Source organism: Fopius arisanus, unplaced genomic scaffold (genome assembly GCF_000806365.1).
Source record: "Fopius arisanus strain USDA-PBARC FA_bdor unplaced genomic scaffold, ASM80636v1 scaffold00121, whole genome shotgun sequence".
In the NCBI taxonomy this organism is placed as follows: Eukaryota; Metazoa; Arthropoda; class Insecta; order Hymenoptera; family Braconidae; genus Fopius; species Fopius arisanus.
Genome location: NW_011887860.1, coordinates 1 through 19,805, shown reverse-complemented (window position 1 = coordinate 19,805; position 19,805 = coordinate 1). Strand labels below are relative to the sequence as shown.

At 36.1% G+C, this 19,805-nt stretch overlaps 1 protein-coding gene and 1 pseudogene across 1 annotated transcript; one reads left to right on the top strand and one right to left on the bottom strand.

The window, feature by feature from the left end:
- Nucleotides 1–2,176: 2,176 nt before the first annotated feature.
- On the bottom strand, nucleotides 2,177–7,679 carry LOC105271708 (uncharacterized). Its single transcript, XM_011313425.1, has 7 exons — nucleotides 7,545–7,679; nucleotides 6,986–6,992; nucleotides 6,721–6,762; nucleotides 6,275–6,459; nucleotides 5,929–6,194; nucleotides 5,519–5,694; nucleotides 2,177–5,430 (listed from the first exon to the last, which is right to left on the bottom strand). The coding sequence occupies exons 2-7, from the start codon at nucleotides 6,986–6,988 to the stop codon at nucleotides 4,753–4,755; spliced, it is 1,350 nt and encodes a 449-aa protein (XP_011311727.1). The 5' UTR covers nucleotides 6,989–6,992; nucleotides 7,545–7,679; the 3' UTR covers nucleotides 2,177–4,752.
- A 309-nt stretch (nucleotides 7,680–7,988) lies between these two features.
- On the top strand, nucleotides 7,989–9,197 carry LOC105271725 (uncharacterized; annotated as a pseudogene).
- Nucleotides 9,198–19,805: the final 10,608 nt, after the last annotated feature.

The following is a 19,805-nucleotide window of genomic DNA, read 5'->3' as shown; positions in this document are numbered from 1 at the left end:
TTTTGCTTGCTGAATATTTTGGGTAAATTTAGAACGTGTCAGAATGGAGCAGCTTCCGTTCTACCGTCGGTAATGACATTATCTATTGAATAAAAGTATAGGCTGGTAGATGGTATAATAATATATCAAGTGAATAATTTATGTTGGCATGCCATCTACCAAGTCAAGTCCATAGTTTAGTCACCGACACTAGGCACCCTCTTTTGAACCGAATCTCGGCCTACACTTGGGAACCGAGCAATGGTGGGGCCCAATCGACGGCCTTCATTTGGTCGATGGTTGGGGCCCAAGAGTTGGTTGCCAATTCTCGGTCGATGCTCGGCCAATACTGCGACTACTGGCATTTCGGACCCGGGAAGATGGAAGCAATGAAGAGAACTTGGAAACCGACGAGGAAAGATTCACATAGGACGAAAATACGAGTGTTAATGAGCAAGATTCCAGTGATAGCGACAATGGAGAGGAATGGCAATTCGTCGATGTTCCAGCGGAAGAATCAGAAGAGGAGGAGAATGATGGAAATGATGAACCGCATGATGAAGAACCATTGCTAAGAGATAATAATGATTGGCAGTATCATCGTCCTCCATATCGAGGGGCACCTATAACAGTGGGTCAGAGCCTCCTACTAATTCTAATCCTGTGCCTTCATAATGTAAAAATTCTTTGCCTAGAGGATATCATTATGGTTATCAACTTGCACTGTTTGCAGCAAGGTTTGGCAAAAATGACTCTAAGGACATTTCAAAAATATTGGTGCCTCTATAAGACGAGTATCAAAAAACACTATTATTGTTCTGTGTGCTCGAGGGAATTGCAATCTGTTAATGATGTGTGTCCTTCATGTCCGAGAAGGAAGAACTTGTACTTCATCGAATTACCATTTGTAAATCAATTGAAAGGAATGTACCAACGGGATAATTTTTATGATTCTCTACAATGGCGTTTCCAACGTCCTCCCAATTATAATGGGATTATAAGTGATGTTTATGATGGCTCTATGTATAGACTCCATACTATAGAGAGTGGATACACAAAGGATTTTTAACTAATCCTCATAACATCTCTTTCAGTTGGTATACAGATGGAGTGCCAGTTTTTGAGTCCTCCAAAGAGAGTGTTTGGTCTCTATACTTGAGTATAAATGAGTTGCCATTTGACAGAAAGAAAATGATGGAAAATACCATATTGGTTGGTTTATGGTTCGGAAAGTATAAACCTGATGCCAATCAATTCATTTATAAATTTAGACCTCAATTGGAACAAATTGTCCACGGTATCTTCGTATCATTACCAGGGAGGAACGATGAAATTCTCGTGAGAGGCATCGTTCTTATGGGAACATGTGATCTTCCTGCAAAAGCAACGTTTCTAAACATGACTCACTATAATGGAAAATATGGGTGTTCTTCTTGCTACATTGAGGGCAGAAGTGTCCGCACTGATAATGGAGGCCATATTTACGTGTTTCCCTATCAGAATGAATTACTTCCACGAACAACCCAAGAAGCGATGCTGCATGCCGATAGAGGGACACCTGATGTGCCTGCAATGGGTATCAAAGGCCACACAGCTTTCTCCAGAATCATACCTGATTTCGTGAGATGAATGACGATTGATAGAATGCATGGTGTAGATTCTTTCCGAATTAATGACATCTTTCAGCTTGCTTTTTAAATTTTTGGTCCAATATCGACCTTACCGAAAAACTTGTCTAGGAAAAAATCCCAAACATTGCAGTTTTGACTGGCTGATGTTGATTCTGAATATAAAAAAGGAATATTTTTAAAAAATAATATTAAAAAAAAATTTTCTTCAAAGAACCTTGTGGAATTTATTCCTTGCCTTTGAAATTACACAGCCGGTCTTTACATTTCATTTGTACACGGAGAGAAAAATCTATGAAATTTTATAGTGTGATTCTGGTAAAAATTACTGTGCTGCCTTACAATCTCGGCGCAAACTGCGGGCTTAATAAAAATTACTATGCCACCTAACAAAATTTCTAAGGTGGCCTAAGAAAATTTCTTTATCGGCTGAGTAAAAATTCAAAATCGTTTAGTAATTTTTTTTTAGAAATAGTGGGAAAATTAAGAATAGTAGGAATAGTAGGAATTTTGTGTTTTAATGGAAATGCGAGTAAAATTAAAAAGTGACTGCTGATATTTTTGCTCAATACTAAAATTTATTGTTGATGAGAATATTACTATTTTTACAACCAATTCTTTAAAACGAACTGCCTACCATTTGATGCACGTACCAAGTTGGTAACCTTACAACTAAATAAATCACTTAAGCCTAAAATTGACCATTGGTATGGTTTTTGGACCAACTTAAAACATTCTGTGTGTTCATCGAGCCAAACAAACAGAAGTTTTTGAACAATAAAAACTAAATGACTAACAGGATGGATGATTATTTTATTAATTTTGTAAAAAATAGGACCCTCCTCACTTGGTATCATTATAATAGATCTAACGTCGAATTTTGTGCCTTCTACATCGACTCGTTTTACAACTTTTATTTCTCCATTTTCCGTGACAATCGAAGCCAACAATTTTTCATGTAATTCTACATAACATGCTAAGTTTCGCAACAACTCTGTTTTTAATAATTTAAAATCGTAGATAATATTTGTTGGAGTACACTTTTTCAGAAACCTGTAATTTTGACGCAGCTGGTGCTTAATTGCGATCGTTTTACAAACGTTAATACGACTAACTGTAGAACGAGAGGCTGTTTTTCCCTCACGATGTTTTGCTTCGAACCTCATTGTACATATTTTCCATAAGGGACCACATAATCGCATAACTCTTGGATAGTGCAATAACAAATGGTGTTTGGGTTTCAGTGAATACGGGAACAACGTTGATAATAGTGTTAAATATTCAGTTATGATTGCTTCCAATATGTCAGGCACACTTTTACTAAATTGATAATCTATTACAATTATTGTAATTTTTCTCAAAGATAGCAATAACTGCCAAACTTCGTCATCATGGGGAACGAAATGACCGATGATGACCGGTAAATTCACAATTAATGTTAACATTTCTGAAGCACTCATATTTATACACTTATTTTTTAAGTGACTCGCAAAAATTTCTGTAGGTTTATTTTTAATCGGTGCATAGCAAAATCCTCCGATGAGATTGTTCAGCTGAGTAAGAGAAAAAAAATTTTTCTTTATATTATAACTCAGTATCAAAGCCAAATCATACCTGCAAACCCCTTCTAAAATATCGTGAACAACATCGACTGCTAAATTTTTAAGGGGATGAAAGCCTCCGATACCTTCTAATACGCATCGTTCCATAATTCCGGTTTCCTTAGGATCATTTTTCCTCAGATCATTTTCATAATTCACGACTGTTCGCAATTCACACTCATCTTCTTTGAAAACTTTGTTTATGTCTTGATAATCTATTAAGCAAAAGCGGCATATCTTTCCGGAATTGAAACATTCTCTGAAACCCAGTAATTGATGCATGCCCAAATTATCTGCAATTATTAATGCTAGTCGAAAGTATAAACGCTTTTCTCCATTTAAATAGTTAATTGTGATCCCTTCAGTCTCTAAGAATTGTAATTCTTCGCGAATTTTATTAAAAATAATTGAATTCTTAAAGTTTTTTCCATCCAAACTATTAAATAATAAAAATAAGAAGATATTTTCGAGTTTTGCACAAAATTTTGTAGGTAGTCCTGGAATAGAAACATAAACAGCACTACATTTTGAAATTCCTCGGTGACTGCCCAACGGGTTATTATTTTCGTAGTCGTCAATATAAAAAAATAAAGGCATGACAATTTTGTTTTCATCATCTTTACTCAGCTCTTTCCATAAATCACTTGAAATAAAATTAGATATTATCAAGGAATCCATTTTTAGTAAATCAATCTCAGAAAGTGTTTCTTCCAAAACTAAAGGCAATTCGAAAAAATTACGTAAAATATAACGTAAACGAATCATTTGAGCAGTCACCGGGATTCTTCTTTTATCAATGTTTTGCTTATTTTTTCGAAAATCTTCTCTTTCACCGAGCAGATACGATTCTGGTGCAATGTAAGTTCCACGGTTTTCAAATTCTTTAATAATTTTATGCTCGGAATCTAAACAATCTAATTGGGAACTGTATGCTTTGGAAAAATTTTGTAAATGCAGTGTGGCTTCAACTTTCATCTTTTCAATAGTTATCAATTCATGTGGATTAAACACTTTATCAAAATTGTTTATATTATCCTGAAGTAAATCTTTTATGAAATTACGAGTATCATTCAGTATTTCGAGCGATTTAGATCGGGGAATGTCTAAATGACTATAAATCTTCGCTGCATACATCAACCATTTTTGTGAAATTCCTGGCGGTAATGCATCGGATTGATTATGACTAGTACTGCTTCGAAAATCGCCCGTTACATTCTCCCGTTGCAGTGGTTCCTTATTTTCCACAGCATTTTCGATTCCCTCAACCACTCCATTCACATTTTCAATTTCTTTACTCGCTGGATCTTTTTTATTACTTTTGAATTTTTTGGATGAAAACTGATCTTTTTCAAGTTGTGTCTTTCTTTTATGTACTCGGTCTATATGTGATTTGAGTGAGTTAACAGATTTAAAAACTCTCAAACACGTGGTATTCTCACAATGAAATTTGACTGAAGTAGGATGAAATAATCTTACATGACTAATATAACTCTTGGACGTATCAAAATCTAGATGACAAAGTTTGCAGGAATACATGTTGAATTTTAATGCGGATTCGGATCACGATTCTCGTTAGGTGGTTGTTTAATTTGTTCGATCAATTGCAGCACCTCCCTATTGCAACGATCATCTGGCAAATCAATATTATACAGAGCTTTTTGTATAAACAGCCAAATGGAATGGGCAAATAGGGGATACGCACAACTTAATGCAAAAAAAATTTTGAAAGTTAAATGTATAGCTTTCAGAATAGTGTCCACCTGATAGGTCGTTGGGTCATCTATAGAATTATTCATGTAAACATAAAATGTGTCCAAACGATCAATGGAATCACCAACAAAAACTGGAATTGCCTGAAGTGTCGTTCCTGCTGCATTGCAAATCATTCGTTGATTTTCTAAAGCTGTATTGATATCGGCTGCGGTTTTTGCGTGGATCAAGAAAGCCTCTTGCTTTTCTATTACAGTTCGTTTTTCTGCTCGTTGACCTCTTGTGAGCTTCTGTCGGGGTGGAGTAATCAAATATGGCAAGAGATGTAGCAGAATCGCATCTTTAACATGCTCTGCAGATCTTGGTAACAACGAGTAAAGCCTTAAATCTTCTGGCGATAATTTTGAAGCAATTTTGTCGAGAGCAGCAATTAGTACACCTCGTGCAGCATCCCAACGATTTTGAAAAATGTTATCACGCCCAGGGTACAGCTCATCGAAATCACTCGACAACTACAAAATTATAATTAATAAAATTCAGTAAAGAATTTAATGAAGTACTGAATATATTAATTACTTGATGGCTTGGTAAGTCTCTTACCAATTGTGAACCCAACACTGTTTTTAGGACCGGGAGTAACTCATAATATTCATGGATGCTAATGCCTTCACGCAATCGTGCTTTCCTCAATCTTCGTGAGGCGGTCCAATTATTACTCACATGTGCTGCTGGTTCAAGGTTTACTGATAGCCAGTCAAGGGCTTCGTCTTCCACTTCTGCAGAACATTTTTTTTTTAAATGTGCGATAGATTTTTTTTCAATTTTATTATATCTGATTAAATATGAAATTATGTCAATATCAGTCAATTTACGAGGAAATATGGATATCCTTTTTTAGTAGATGAGAAGAATAAAAATAAAAAATATGTCGATGTAGTTTTTTCTAAGATGAAATTTTGTAAAAATTATTCAATATTTAACGACGGATTAAAATTGAAAAAAAAAATTACCAATGGGATCCACGTTGTCCACAGCCACGGGGATGTCTACTCTCCTCACTAGGTGCTGATTTTTCAATTTTCCTTGCAAATAGACGTAATGATCATATAAAATGCCACTTGGATTTTCTTTCCGTCGTTTGGATAAAATCCTTCCATTTGGTTGGTGTACTTGCACGAGCTGTGACGTGAAGGGTTTGTAATATAATCTGGCATACTCGCCTGGAAACACGATTGCAATGTCAGTTGCCCAAGACTCGAACTGAGCTTTAGTGATTCTAAAAATCAGATGGAATATGATTTAATTAATGAATACCAAGGAAGTATTTTTAAAGAATTTTTTAATATTTTAAATTACTTAAACTGATCCACTCGTTCGACCCCCGGCTCTCGAAAAATTGCAGTCAGCTGTCGATCTTTCTCTCGAGTTATGACTTCTCGGCTAAGCAGACATCTAATTCGCTTAGCCAGAGTTAAATTTTCTTTATAATATGCGATTATAGCTTTTCCATTTCCAGTTCTGTTCAGAGTTTGATAAATTGCCTGCAAGGAATACGATTTTCCAAGAAAATATTGAATGATATTTTTCTAAAGTCCGGAGAACTTTTAACAAAACAATTATTTAATAATCATTTCTAAAATGGACCGGTACACTAAAAAAAAAGATTAACTTTGTAAAAAATATGAATTTTCACTTGGCCAGAATTTTCTTCTCTCAAAAATGTTATTCCCCACTCCAAAATCAAGAAATAGTAGACAATGAGTGAACACACATCGATAAAAGAACACACTAAACCAACTTACATTGTTTTGTATATCTGGAGAATCAAAATGTGCATTGCAGTCCTGAGAAAAACATTAGCAGTAAAGTAATAAGTTTTGAAAAACGATTGAAGGGGCAAAGTATTAGAAAGTTGTTCCAGAATTTTTATCCTTGTTTAATAGTTTTTTAGAAAAGAACTAATTTGCACGTCAACTAGTTTTATTCAAAAAAGATTTATAAATATTCAGGTCATGCAGAACAAGACAAATGGAGAAAATGAAGATGATCATCTGTTACATGGATTACCATTTTCCTGAAAAATAGAAAAATCGGGAAATTAATTAAAATACTTTAGAAATAATGGGACAATGTGATCAAAGGATACAATCGCAGAGGCAAGAAACTCGTTTCTCTGATAACTAAGGTTAAATTAGACATTTCTGAAAATATGGGTTTTTCCATCGATGTGCAGCAAATTCATAATAGTATATTACGCACGTGTTTGATACAAAATTTTATGTCATGTTGTCCGGAATCCGCGATTTAACCGAGCGAAGCGAGGTTAGAATCTCGTGATTACGGGCACCGATGGCATAAATATTTATAAGTCCCACAATTTTGTAAGCTTTAACCTGAATTTCGTTGCGTCGCCGGTTCTCTTGCCGGTGACTAGAATTAGCAGGTTTTCCCGAGGCTTAATTATAAAAAACATGAAAGCTATTAAGCAAGCAGGATATGATAGGAAGCATTGCAAATATAAGAATATTATTTCGAGACAAAACCCGCAAATTCATGCATCTGCCATGCATCACACCGTCATTTCAACCTCTCAATCAAATGCAAATACTGAAAATGTAATACTTACGCCAATTCAGACTTTTCAGAATAAACAGTTGAGTTAACACTTAATGCACCACTGAAATATTCACACACAAACGACTTCAAAATTTGTTCAGCAAAAAGGATAACGAGGCGATGATAGCTTATGCGGCTGATGCAACAGTTGCCATCGTTAAGTTCAACTTCGGCAAAAGTCGGAAACATTCGACGCTCATCGTTAACCAATCATATTGGGTTAACGAAAAAATGTTGTGTAGCACAGTAAAAAATGAAAGACATCACAATAAAAATTACCGATCTAGATAGGATTTTTTAAAGGATTTCTATCAATTTTTCCTACAAACTCAAATAAAAAATGATAGACCTTCAAATTTTATAGTGCTGTTTAGTAAATTTTATGGAGCCACATATGATTAATTACGGAATGTATAAGAAAATTTAAAATATTAATAGTAACTTTTATTTGTGAATGAAAGAAATTTTAGTATTCTAATATTTTGCACCACGATTGTAGTGCTCGGCACAGTAATTTTTCTTGGACTTTTCTCTCCGTGTAACGTCTGCTTTCAAAATTAATAAAAATGTCATCGTGAAGAAAATTCCACATTTTCCATTTTTGACTCATTTCCCCGCTTTTCCTTTTCTTCAGCGATATTTCTTCTCTTCTCCTTTTCTTACGTATTACCCCCACTTTGGTTGATTTCAGCCGAGGAGAAGGCCCTTTACGACTTGGGTCATAAAGGCCCATCACTCGACACAATAAGCTTTCGTCTACCCTTTGTTATGTACTAATAGAGGTCGGGAGCACGACTTGCTCTCAGAGCAGAGGTTGCCCATCCCTGGTGTAGAAGGTGGAGTAGTGCGGAAGTTACTGTATCTCTGGATTGATACAAAGTTCAATCGATTTCTATTTTTTCTCCATGGGTTTATAGAGCAAATCAATGAAAGATTATTGAGTATAAAGCCCCCTAAATTTGTTCATCGAATGCCTACGTCCGTTATGGGCCTACTCATGCTTTCAATACGAAGATCTGAATACGAAATATTTGAAATTCATCCATGGCACCTGGCATCTGGACACTCAGATAGCGAAAAAGCACCAACAAGTAATAGCAATGGCGAAATTAGTGAACAGATTACCGGAGGGCCCCGTGCGTGATTTTTGTAACAGACGCAAAAAACATGTTAAAATCAATGAATATGTATGTGTAGAGCGCTACACTGTTGGCTGTTACAAAAAGCTAGCTGAAATACCACACATTATCCAGACAGCGATGACTAATTCTGAATATCTGTTGCATGGCAGTACGCGCCAGTATTTGAGATTATTGAAAAATGGTCAACTGTATGTCGCACAGCAGTATAAAACAAATTCTCTACAGACCGAGTGTTTTATTGTTAAATATACAGCACCGAATGGGATGTCCAAATTTGGCTCTATTCTCAGCTTCGTGAAAACAGTGGACAATTGCAATTGTCTGTTGGGTCCGTGTTTATGTAGGGGTGAACATTTTGCAATAATTGAAAAGATAAATACGAATGAAGTTTTCACGGCAAGAGGTGATCATGAGAATCTTCTGGCGATCTCTGTTCAATCCTTAGAGACAGTATGTCTCCGTATAAGAATTGAAATGAATTGTATGTTGGAATACCCATTAATAAGAAAGAGTTGGAATAATAATGATAATAGCAACCAAACATTTCCGTAAAAAAATGATACATTTCAATTTGTATTTTTAGAAAAATCTATTTGGTACAAGAGTTATAAGGCGTACACGTCCTGTATTACAATTTGCATCATGTAATTATCGAATCTAGCTGCGTTTATATAATAGTTGGATTCCAATTCTTGATTCTTTGTCAAAAATAAAAAAGTTATATCGACATAATTAGTCGACGCATCCGCTGAAATGGATATTATCATTATATTATTGATGAATATTATTCATGTGTTTAAAATTGTATTCATTCTTATACATACCAATCTTTTCAATTATGATTGAAGTGTGAATAATTAAAATATGTGTTTCATTGATTACTCTCGCCCCTCTCCCCTGTAACGCTATGTCAACAATGAACCGGCTGATATGTTTCAACTGTTATTGCCATTTTTCAAGTGATTATGAGTTGATTCACGTGCTTCTCGTTCTGTGAGCCAATATCAACAATAATGATCATCATTTGTCGTCTGCATGAATTAATGCAAGATGCACTTATGTTTATGGTAATACATAGGTGAACTAGAATGAAAAGAGTATTAATTCGCAGGATTGCGACGGGTTTAGGAAGGTTCAAATATCAAAGAGACGCAAGGAAAGTGGCATAAGAGGCTCCAGGAGGAAAGCAGGACGAAAAAAGATGTTCTGAGGGCTTAGCAGGGGGAAAACAGATGTAAAAAGGTACATTCAGGAAAAACAGAGGGAAATAAAGCTTAAATTCCCAACTTAAGGATGTAATAGGAGGGAATAAGTTACAAATATTCGACTCGGGTGAGCAGGACAGATGGCAAAAAATCAACCAGTTACCAAAATTCCGTTCGATAGCAAAATAAATCCATAGGTTTTTACCCTCATGAGATAAATAGGAAATCGATTTTCTTCCCACGGTTCATTTTATAGTCGGCCTCTGGGGAAATATTTAATTTATAATTTTGAATCTAATAATGAAGTGACAATCCTCCGAATCGATTTAGAGGATTAATATTAGTAATTTATACTACAAGGGCTGAAAAGTATTTGGGCAACTAAATACTTTTCTGACCGTGTGTCATATGTTACTTCATGTTAGGAGGCCGGACTATAACCGAGGAGTTTTATTGCCCAAGGGAGATAAGTAAAAAGAACGGCGATAAGCGGCTACTTACCCCTCTAAGGCAATAAAAGTACGACGTTAGGGTGGGCAGAGTAACATAATAGTAACTTATGCTACAAGGCGGGCTGAATGACATAAAATATAATTTCATAATTATTTTGACGGCACATTTACTAAAAAGTCCTATCAGTAAGCAGTTTCGAACTACCGGGACAGTGAAAACCGATGACGCAACGAAAGGTAACAAGTGATGTCTATTCAACATTTTGCTATAGTAAAAACTCGAGCAATGTGTCTGCAACTAATGTAAATGTTGTCACTCCTCACCCGGCATTTTCCCGAGTAACATTGAACATACTTGTCATTCTGCATTTACCAGCGTCCTCGTTTCATTATAATTTTCTTCTGTTTGTTTCCTCTATTATCCCCCAGAAAAGTGATTCTCCTGTTATAAAAAAGTTTTCGGTGAGTCTTTCACAACAATGAATTATTTTCATTAGATTTCACACTTTTTTGGATGAAATAGAAGTGCAAGCGATCTACTAAATTCTGAATACCCCTCAAAAATCTCATTATGACCTTACGGGCAATAATTTTTTGTAGTAATTCCCCAACTTGATAACCTGGGTGAAGAATAGTATACCGATGCCTACTAACGGCATCATAAAAATCTATGCAAAACGATTAATTTCTTGCTCAATGTGTAAAAATTACAATGAATACTTCATTCCAAACCAGGCATTACTTATGAATAATAGCGAGTTTTGATCGAATCATTTATTTTCTGCTTTGTTATTGAAGTATTTACTCAATATTTTAATAAAATCCTAAGGAACATATTCTTATGTGTAGGTTTTATGCAACTTACACAAAGAAGGAGAGCATATAAAATATTCAAATTTCATAATGCTATCGCATTAGCAATAAGAACGACAAGGATAGTATTTTTTTACGGTGATGAGCATGAAGTACAGGAATTGTTGAGTCATTATGCATACTCATCTTAATGAATTATTCCGTTCCAGCTTGAATGTGCAGGCGCATCAGTATTTTTTTAATTGAATATTTTCTATACACTCTAAGGCTAAAAATAAAAAAGGAAAACAGAATTTCTAATTATTTCCAAATCGTTCAGCTTCTATTGAAAATAGTATTATTAAAAGTTGGATCGATATCAGACGCATATTTGTTCACAACCATTTCGTCGCAGATTTCACGCTTTAACTGCTTTCATGTCCTGTAATATATCCTTGCGAATCATAAAATTAGATCATGAACGCGATAAAAAGTAAAGCCATAAAAAAAGAAAAAGTATTGATAATTATTCGAATTAGGGAACTAGATAAATTCATGTACATACTCCAAGCAGTTGTTGTTAACGGCCGGAGTCCATTCGACCAACCTATGATTTATGCAGGCTGGCCTTAGCTGACTATACAGAGCAGTTGCTGCTGCTTTTAACTTCTCCATGGATCGATTAGGGATGCATTCAGTTACATCACTATACTTCTGTTATACACGCGACTGCTGCAGAGCAACATGTTGTTCCACTTTTTTATTTTCACGAGTATGATGCACGAAGAACAGTATGTGACACTCCGTGACAAAATTATTCCTGATGAGTTATCTCTCAACTTTCGAATATTTTATAGGAGCTTTTCATTTTTGTATACCTGAATATTACGCAGCAGGTGTTTCTGAAGTTAGGAGTCCTAATATTAAGCACTGGGCTAAACGTGATATAAGGTTGGGTTTGCTAAGCTTTGGAGTCCGAGCTTGGCCCAATGTTGGGCCATTCCTGGGGCGACTGGTGTGGAAATTTAGCGAAGGTTCCAACTAAGTGTGGATAAAGTCAGACTTGATGTTCAATCATGTTAATCATCCTACAGTTTGATGAAGACTTGATCAGACATGTAACACCTTGAATTCATACGGATTTGATCAGACATGCCGGATTAGGGTTCAATCAACCAAAATGAATTTAAAATAAAATCAAATATATCTATTAATGATAATGAGTTCCAAATAAATATAATCAATTTGCTCATTCATTTCACTTACTATTACCTGTTTCAATGAATGTTTATCATAATGGATGCTCAAAAAACTTAATTATTTTTGACGATGCTGGGGAACGAACCGAGGAATCTTATGTGTATTGATCTTATACCTTAACCACTACACAATTTTTTTTCTGAAGCAAAGTTTTTCATTTAACAGAGCATATTTACATATACACATTCTATAAAAACAAATTTGAAAAAAGCGTGGAATAATTATAAACTTTGCAATAGTTAGCTTCTGGATATTTAGTACTTCTCTAGCTGAAGCCATATCTGAGGTTAACGCCTCTACTATGTGTTGTTTTTTTTAGTATTAGATTATTAGTAGGTGCTTATATGTATATTAAAAAGACCTCAAAAATATTAGCTAGTGAGTAAATATTGATTAAACCCGTGGGTTACAAGTTTTTCATTTTCCTGAGTACACCTTATGTTAGAAACTCAACAATGGGAAGAAGATTCATGAACAGAAAAAAGTTACGCGACATATGAAATCAACAAAACTATTGATACTAACATAAAAAAAATTATAACTTAAGCTACAATCAAATCATTGCTAAGAGGCGCCATTGATATTACAATTACGGTAATGTGCAACTTTGAGGGTCACGAGTATCACGAGATAATCATTGTGGATAATTACACTCTCAAAGAACGTAAAATTACATCTGCCCAGTTATCGAAAACGAATACGCATGTTATTTTATCAGCGAATGATTTGAAGCAGCTTTTTCCTTATGAACGATTGTTTTCATTGTCAATCTTTTCTTTGTCTTCCTACTCGATGGATCGATTGATCATTGCCATGACTACGAGGATATTATTGTGCGCTACAGCGCTCACTTAGTGGTAGAGCGTGCGAAAGCAGGCCTGATTGCTAGCAGTGTATATGGCAGACTCTGTAGTTGAGAGGAAAAACTGGGGAATTGACACAGTATGTAAAAATCTAGCTGAACAAGAAAATGTATGAACCACGATGTCAGAGCAGACTACTCCTATTGTTCCTGGGGCACAACCTGAGAATTTCTGGCTACGTTAATGACCATGATCTCATAATAGGCATAAAATTAGAAGTGGAGGAGATGTTGAGCAACAAACTGGTACGTTCAAGTAACAGTTAAGGAACTGCGCCGCTACTCATGCTCCCCATGAAACTTGATTCAGCAAATCAAGTTGAGAGAAGTTGCTGATTTTCAGAACTTAGATAATTTCCCGATTGGTGATTTCGACTCATTAACGAATACCTACAACATAGTGAAGCATTTGGAAAATGTAAAGGATTTGACTCTGCTAGATTTGGAGTCGGGATTGAAGTGTATTTCAGTGAATGGCGAGAATAAATTTAATGGGCCTTTTTCAACACGGACTTCAATCGATTGCTATTTGCTGTACCAGGCAGTTCAGCTATCTTTCGCCAATTAATGAATTCGTTTTTCGCTTGAAGTTAAACATTCCAGAGTATTTAGATCATAGCATGATTTTCAAAGTCTAAATAAGAATCATGAATTATGAAGCATGCAATAGATGTCTACTAAAAGTGTAAGACCAAATTCGACAGCGAACCTGAGGCTGCCGCCCTTGACCCTTTGTTTTTTTGAAATTGTTTTTTTAAATTACTTTTTTTTACTTCGCATCGAGTCATGATAACTATGTGGCGATTGATGAAGACTTTTGAAATGGATAGATCTCACCATTCTACCTGGCTAGGAATCGAACCTGGAACCTAGCTACTGTGAGGCAATGGCCTTACTCATTGCCCCCGGCCATCGGACTTAATTTTCACCAGATAAATGTAACTTCAAGTTCATTTGTGACCTTCGTTTTTGTGAACAAGTTTTTATACTCTTCAAGAGAATTTCAACAACGTACAATGACCATAGTTGGGTCGTTGCCAAAAGCTGAGGATGGGAATAAGTATATTCGGGCTTCCAGAATGATTTAAAAGAAATTCAGTGAAGTTATTCCGATTGGGACACTAGTAGAATGGCGGATGCATTCGCTGATAAAATTATCGTTGGACATGAGATGCTGTGAAAACTACAGACAGGGCAAAGGAAAAATTGTTTATGTGATATTTGCACAACTATCCCTTGTCTTCTCAAGATTAAGAAAAACCAAATCCAAACCCCTGTATACTAGTCTCAAAGGAATGTTGGAATAGCGAGGTCGTCGTAGACTCTGTAACGTGGTGTTTTTACCAGTAACGGTTTCTCGACCGGTTCGAGATTTTTATTTCGTTTTATGTTTTTTTTTTCATTTAAATTTACGCGCCAGTGCACTCTTTCTGAGAACATCATCGAGGATCTCTGGGGAGCCGAAAGGTGTCGTCAGACTCCTTCGCATTTTGGAAATGTTTGAGTTTTGAAGGACAGTCGAGGATGGAAGCATTATCCAGTACCCTTTATCGGCGGAAGTGACGCAGTGATATCGACACCTGCTGATGGAGAAATCATCGGGAAATTTGACAACCGACGTTCCTCCGATACAGATCAATCTAATTGAAACCGAGGTTTACAATGTACGGGGTTTTCCTAGAAAAAAAAACCCTGTAAAGTTTTATGAAATGCGAACAGTTTAAGCTACTACCCGAGTGGAAATTAGTTCAGGTCTACTTGAATTCCGATGCGAACTTGATTCAGTTTCAGTGCGGTTCGCTTGATCAGGTAAGATCTGATCAGAACCTGACCAAGGTTTGATCCAACGTTTCGGATTCTAAAAACTACAAGCGAATTTAGATCAAGTTCTGATCAGACAGGCCTGATCAGATGACACTTGATGAAAACTTGATCAAGTTTCGAGCCAGTATATTGGACCCTATAAACCAGGGCTGGGCAAACTCTGCTCTGAGACCTCTATTAGTGCGTAACAAAGGGTAGACGAAAGCCCATTGTATCGGGTGATGGGCCTTTATGACCCAGGTCGTAAAGGCCCTTCTCCTCCGCTGAGATCAACCGAAGTGGGGGTGACGCTTAAGAAAAGGAAAAGAGGAGAAATGAGACTCAAGTAAAGGAAAAGCAGCGAAATAAGTCGATCAGAAAAATGTCAATTTTTTTTCATGTGTGCATTAAAAAATAATCAGATGTGCGACAAGTTTTACCCTTCCGGAGGATAAATTCTTGCCAGATGCTTCATGGGATACTCCCCACCTTACTACCTGTGAAGCCCCCACTACTGCCCCCACTATGTTAGTACTAAGACCCTTATTATTGAAATAGTTGTAAACTTTATTGGATTTCTAATTCGAGTTTATGGCTCTGCTCCGAGCTACCTGGAGATTGCCCATGCCTGCTATAAACACAAATACAAATACAAATGGCTTTACATCAAGTTCTGGTCAAACATCCCTGATCAGATGACACTTGATGAAGTCCTGACCAAGTTTTGACCCAGCAAGTCAGATAAACATGATCTCACTCTGAGATCAAGGTGCCTCAACACAATTTGTTCTCCTTCCGATTCAATTCCCTTGATTTTCAATTGAATAGCTCGATAAAAAAGAATTACAAATGTATAGGAAGCAAGGGAAATATATATAGTGAAGTATGAAACATAAGAGCGCATTATCTTGAATCTAAAAAAATCATCAAACTTGCATCTGTTCATTGTGTTATGATTATTATAATTATCTTTTAATAATGAAATAAAATTTGAACCGAATATTTTTTCTCGCTCAGAATGTACATGCAATAATTTCAAAGTCATCAAATACTCCCTCGCAGATTTTGTAGGTAAAAAGAATCTACTCAAAAACAATAGTGGGGTAGTCCAGTGGTTAGGGCATAGGTTTAGTAATCGTAGGTTTCTCGGTTCGATCCCCAGCATCGTCAAAAATAATAGGGTTTTTTCATCGCTAATTACAATGGGGCTTCATTAAGAGCGGTCAGATAAAATAAAAAAAACTAATTATCTTTTGTTTGAAGTGAGTTATGGTTAATATTTATTATTGTTTTCGATATTCCAGTCATCCGATTTAGATACATTTGACTTGATCAAATCCGGAACCGTTAAACCGGATCAGAAAAGCTTGATCAAGTCTTGATTTAAATTTGCGTTACATGTCTGATCAAAATTTGATCCAGTTACCGTGTCACTTCCGGATCAATCATCAAGTATGACCTGATCCAGTCTTCACTAGAACTTGACCAAAATTTCCACTCGGGTACATGGACGCTCGCCGAAGGGACGATGCAAACAAAATTGAGAAATGTCTCAAATGGCCCGATGGACAATGAGGAAGTACAACAGATATAAAAAAGACTTACATTTAAGTACACATATCTACCATTTTGCAACTGCAGCGCATGGAGAAGCTTGTAAGAAGGTCAACAGATTCAGTACATTATGTGTACAGGGAACTACTAGCGGTATAGCGTATATGTGGTAAATGCATCTCCATGTCCCTGGTAGTGCGCCCCAAATATGGGGTCCAGTCTCCCGGCAAGCGTGTCCAATGGACTGTCGGTCAAACTATGTACTTTACACACGGAACGTCAAGTAGCTATAAACTATAAGCACTCCAAGTGTAGCTAGGACGGGAAATCAAATATCTGGATATCAATATGATATTTAATGTTTCTTCTGAATTCTTCCGATATCTAGCATGAATACCACCCAGTAGGGTAGGAATAATTATCATCTCACTGTTACTATTTTGCTCCAGACCATCTTGACGTTGACACATGAATGTCAGCATTTACAAGAAACACTAAGTAAGCGCTTCCCGCCATCACTGATTTCGATTGCTTTTATGCATTTGATAGGCCCCTCAAAATTAAGGGACACTCATTTTTTCTTAACAGTACGCGGGTTCAGGGAGTGAACAGGGTGGTAACATTAGGTATGTAAACAACCTCTGCGCAACGTCATTTTTTGAATCAAACAAGTCGTTGGCCCATCCTATTTTGGCAGGAGACACTTAACCATCACTTTATGCGTTAGTTTTTTTTTTATAATTTCTGATTTCTATCAATACAATTCGTAGAAAGCTTCCGAATGGATTCATAACTATTTCGACAACGATTTTTTGGAAAAAAAAGGAAATTGGCAATATCTCCTAAACAAATCATCTGATCGAGCCCATTTTCAATAGGAAATATTGCGGTTGAAAGAGGAAACATTCTGCCGTATTTAAAGGTATTAGGCTGATATTAAAAAATCAGAGAGCGCGTATAACGATTTTTTTTTGAGAAACATAAAAATGGATATTATATAGATATTCATTCATATCGAACGCATGGAGATGAAAATTGTATTAAAAAATGAAATCAATTGGACAGTTTCTGAGATATTTGCAAAAAACTCTTCAGAAACAATCAAAGATAATGCATAGACCACTTCACCGTTCGGGCTGGAATTTAGCACATATCAAGTTCACATTAGGCTCTATGAATTGACAGAAATTCAAATCTTTGGAATCAATTCATCTTTTCATTCCTAAAAGTTGACCATCAGTTGACCAGTCCTACACATACACACACACATGACCCTCAAACGTAATTTTTTTACGTTTTAAACCGTTCCACACCATTTCCAGACAAAATTAGGGAATCGAAAAATCGAACGATTACCGTGCTTCCATTCGGAAGGAAATAACGGAAAAATGACAATATCTCCCATTTATTTACGAACGAGTATACATATCTCCATAGTGTTGTGTGGTGTCTACTGAGACGAGTATTGTAAACGAAAAACAAAATGAAGTCCGTTGAGCCGTTCTGGAGATATTCAAGGAATTACATGTAAAAGGTGTAATATTTCTGGAACCGCTTTGGCAATTGCGCCCGTCGAGAATACCGACCTTTACAATTATGAGAGCTACAAGTGTATGAAATTTCAACCCGCTATCTCTATTTTTCACTGATTTATCGTGTACACTGCATTTATGATGATAAAATGTAAAAACGGCAATATTAGGAAATTTTATCAAAATAAATATAGATATTTCGATTGATATAAATAGGAACCGCTGAGACGAGTATTTTGGATGTTATGTCCGGAGACGTTGTCAACGAAAAACAAGAACGAGAACTTTTGTTATAAAAGTATGGGAAAGCTAAGTCAAAAATGTTGGATGAAGCTAAATATTTTTATATTTTAAGTTTGATTTAGACAACGGAGCTTGCTCTTCCCGTATATTTCGACAGCTGCTGCACTCTGAAACGGAAAATAACGTATGCCACTCGGGCGTTCATTTTATTTTCCGTCATACCTACACGGAAAGTTCGATTTTACTCCCCAAATGACGGGAAGAAAGTGGCCTATTCTCTCCCTCGGATTTCTATTGTTTTTGAACATCCTCGGGATAACATAACCCACATTCCTCCCTTCATTGACGAAGAAAAATCGAACTTTTCCGTGTAGCTATGACGGAAAGAACAATGTGCACCGCGGAACGAAAACAGCACATTCAAACCGGCGTGGTTACCACCCTCGGCGTCGCCTCGGGTCGGTAATACCCACGCTGGTTGGAATGCCCTGTTTTCCTCCCGTGGTGCACAATATACTATTTTTCCCTTGGATTTTATATTTTTTATCTATTGCCATAATTATAATTGTTAACTAGAATATGCTGTGAAAATTATATGCAGTTATTATATTATATGCAGTATTTTTGTAAAAGAAACTCAGCCAAGTAAAAGTTTCGCACAATTGATTCCGTGAAAAACTCGTGTTTTGCCAAAATATGGCATTCCAAGATATTAAAAAAAAACAGAAAATGTAAATGAAAATGCCAAGAAAAGTGATACGAGTCGATAGAAAGGATTCAATAATGAAAATAAAAAAATCAGTGGACACAGGACCAACTTACTTGGCGCGATTTTATTTACTGGATAATGCTAAAATGCAATTTGATTAATAACTAAAAGTGACTGAAGATAATCTTTGGCTCTAGCTCTAGTTCTTGGGAAAAACCGCGCTAAGTAAATTGGTCCTGTCTCTACTGATTTTTTTATTTTCATTATTGAATCCTTTCTATCAACTCTTATCACTTTTGTTGGCATTTTCATTTACATTTTCTGAGTTTTTTTCAATATCTTGGAATACCATATTTTGGCAAAAAACGAGTTTTTCACGGAATCAATTGTGCGAAACTTTTACTTGGCTGAGTTTTTTTTACAAAAACACCAGTGTTATGCCCCAGAAATACCATTAAATTAAGAAATAGTATTAGGTAATTTCTCATTGACCTGGATAATATGACGACACGCGAAGTGGCACATATTATCCAAAACAAGTAAAATCGAATCAAAGAATGTAAATGTTGTAATATAAACTAACCCGAATATTTGTGGATTAAGTCCACATATATTCGTCATAATGTGGATCACTGGGGTGCAGTGTCAGCACTTCGCCCCATCAACGGCTATGGCCTTTACGTACACCTGGGACGTCACCCGATGTCTCTCCAGGTG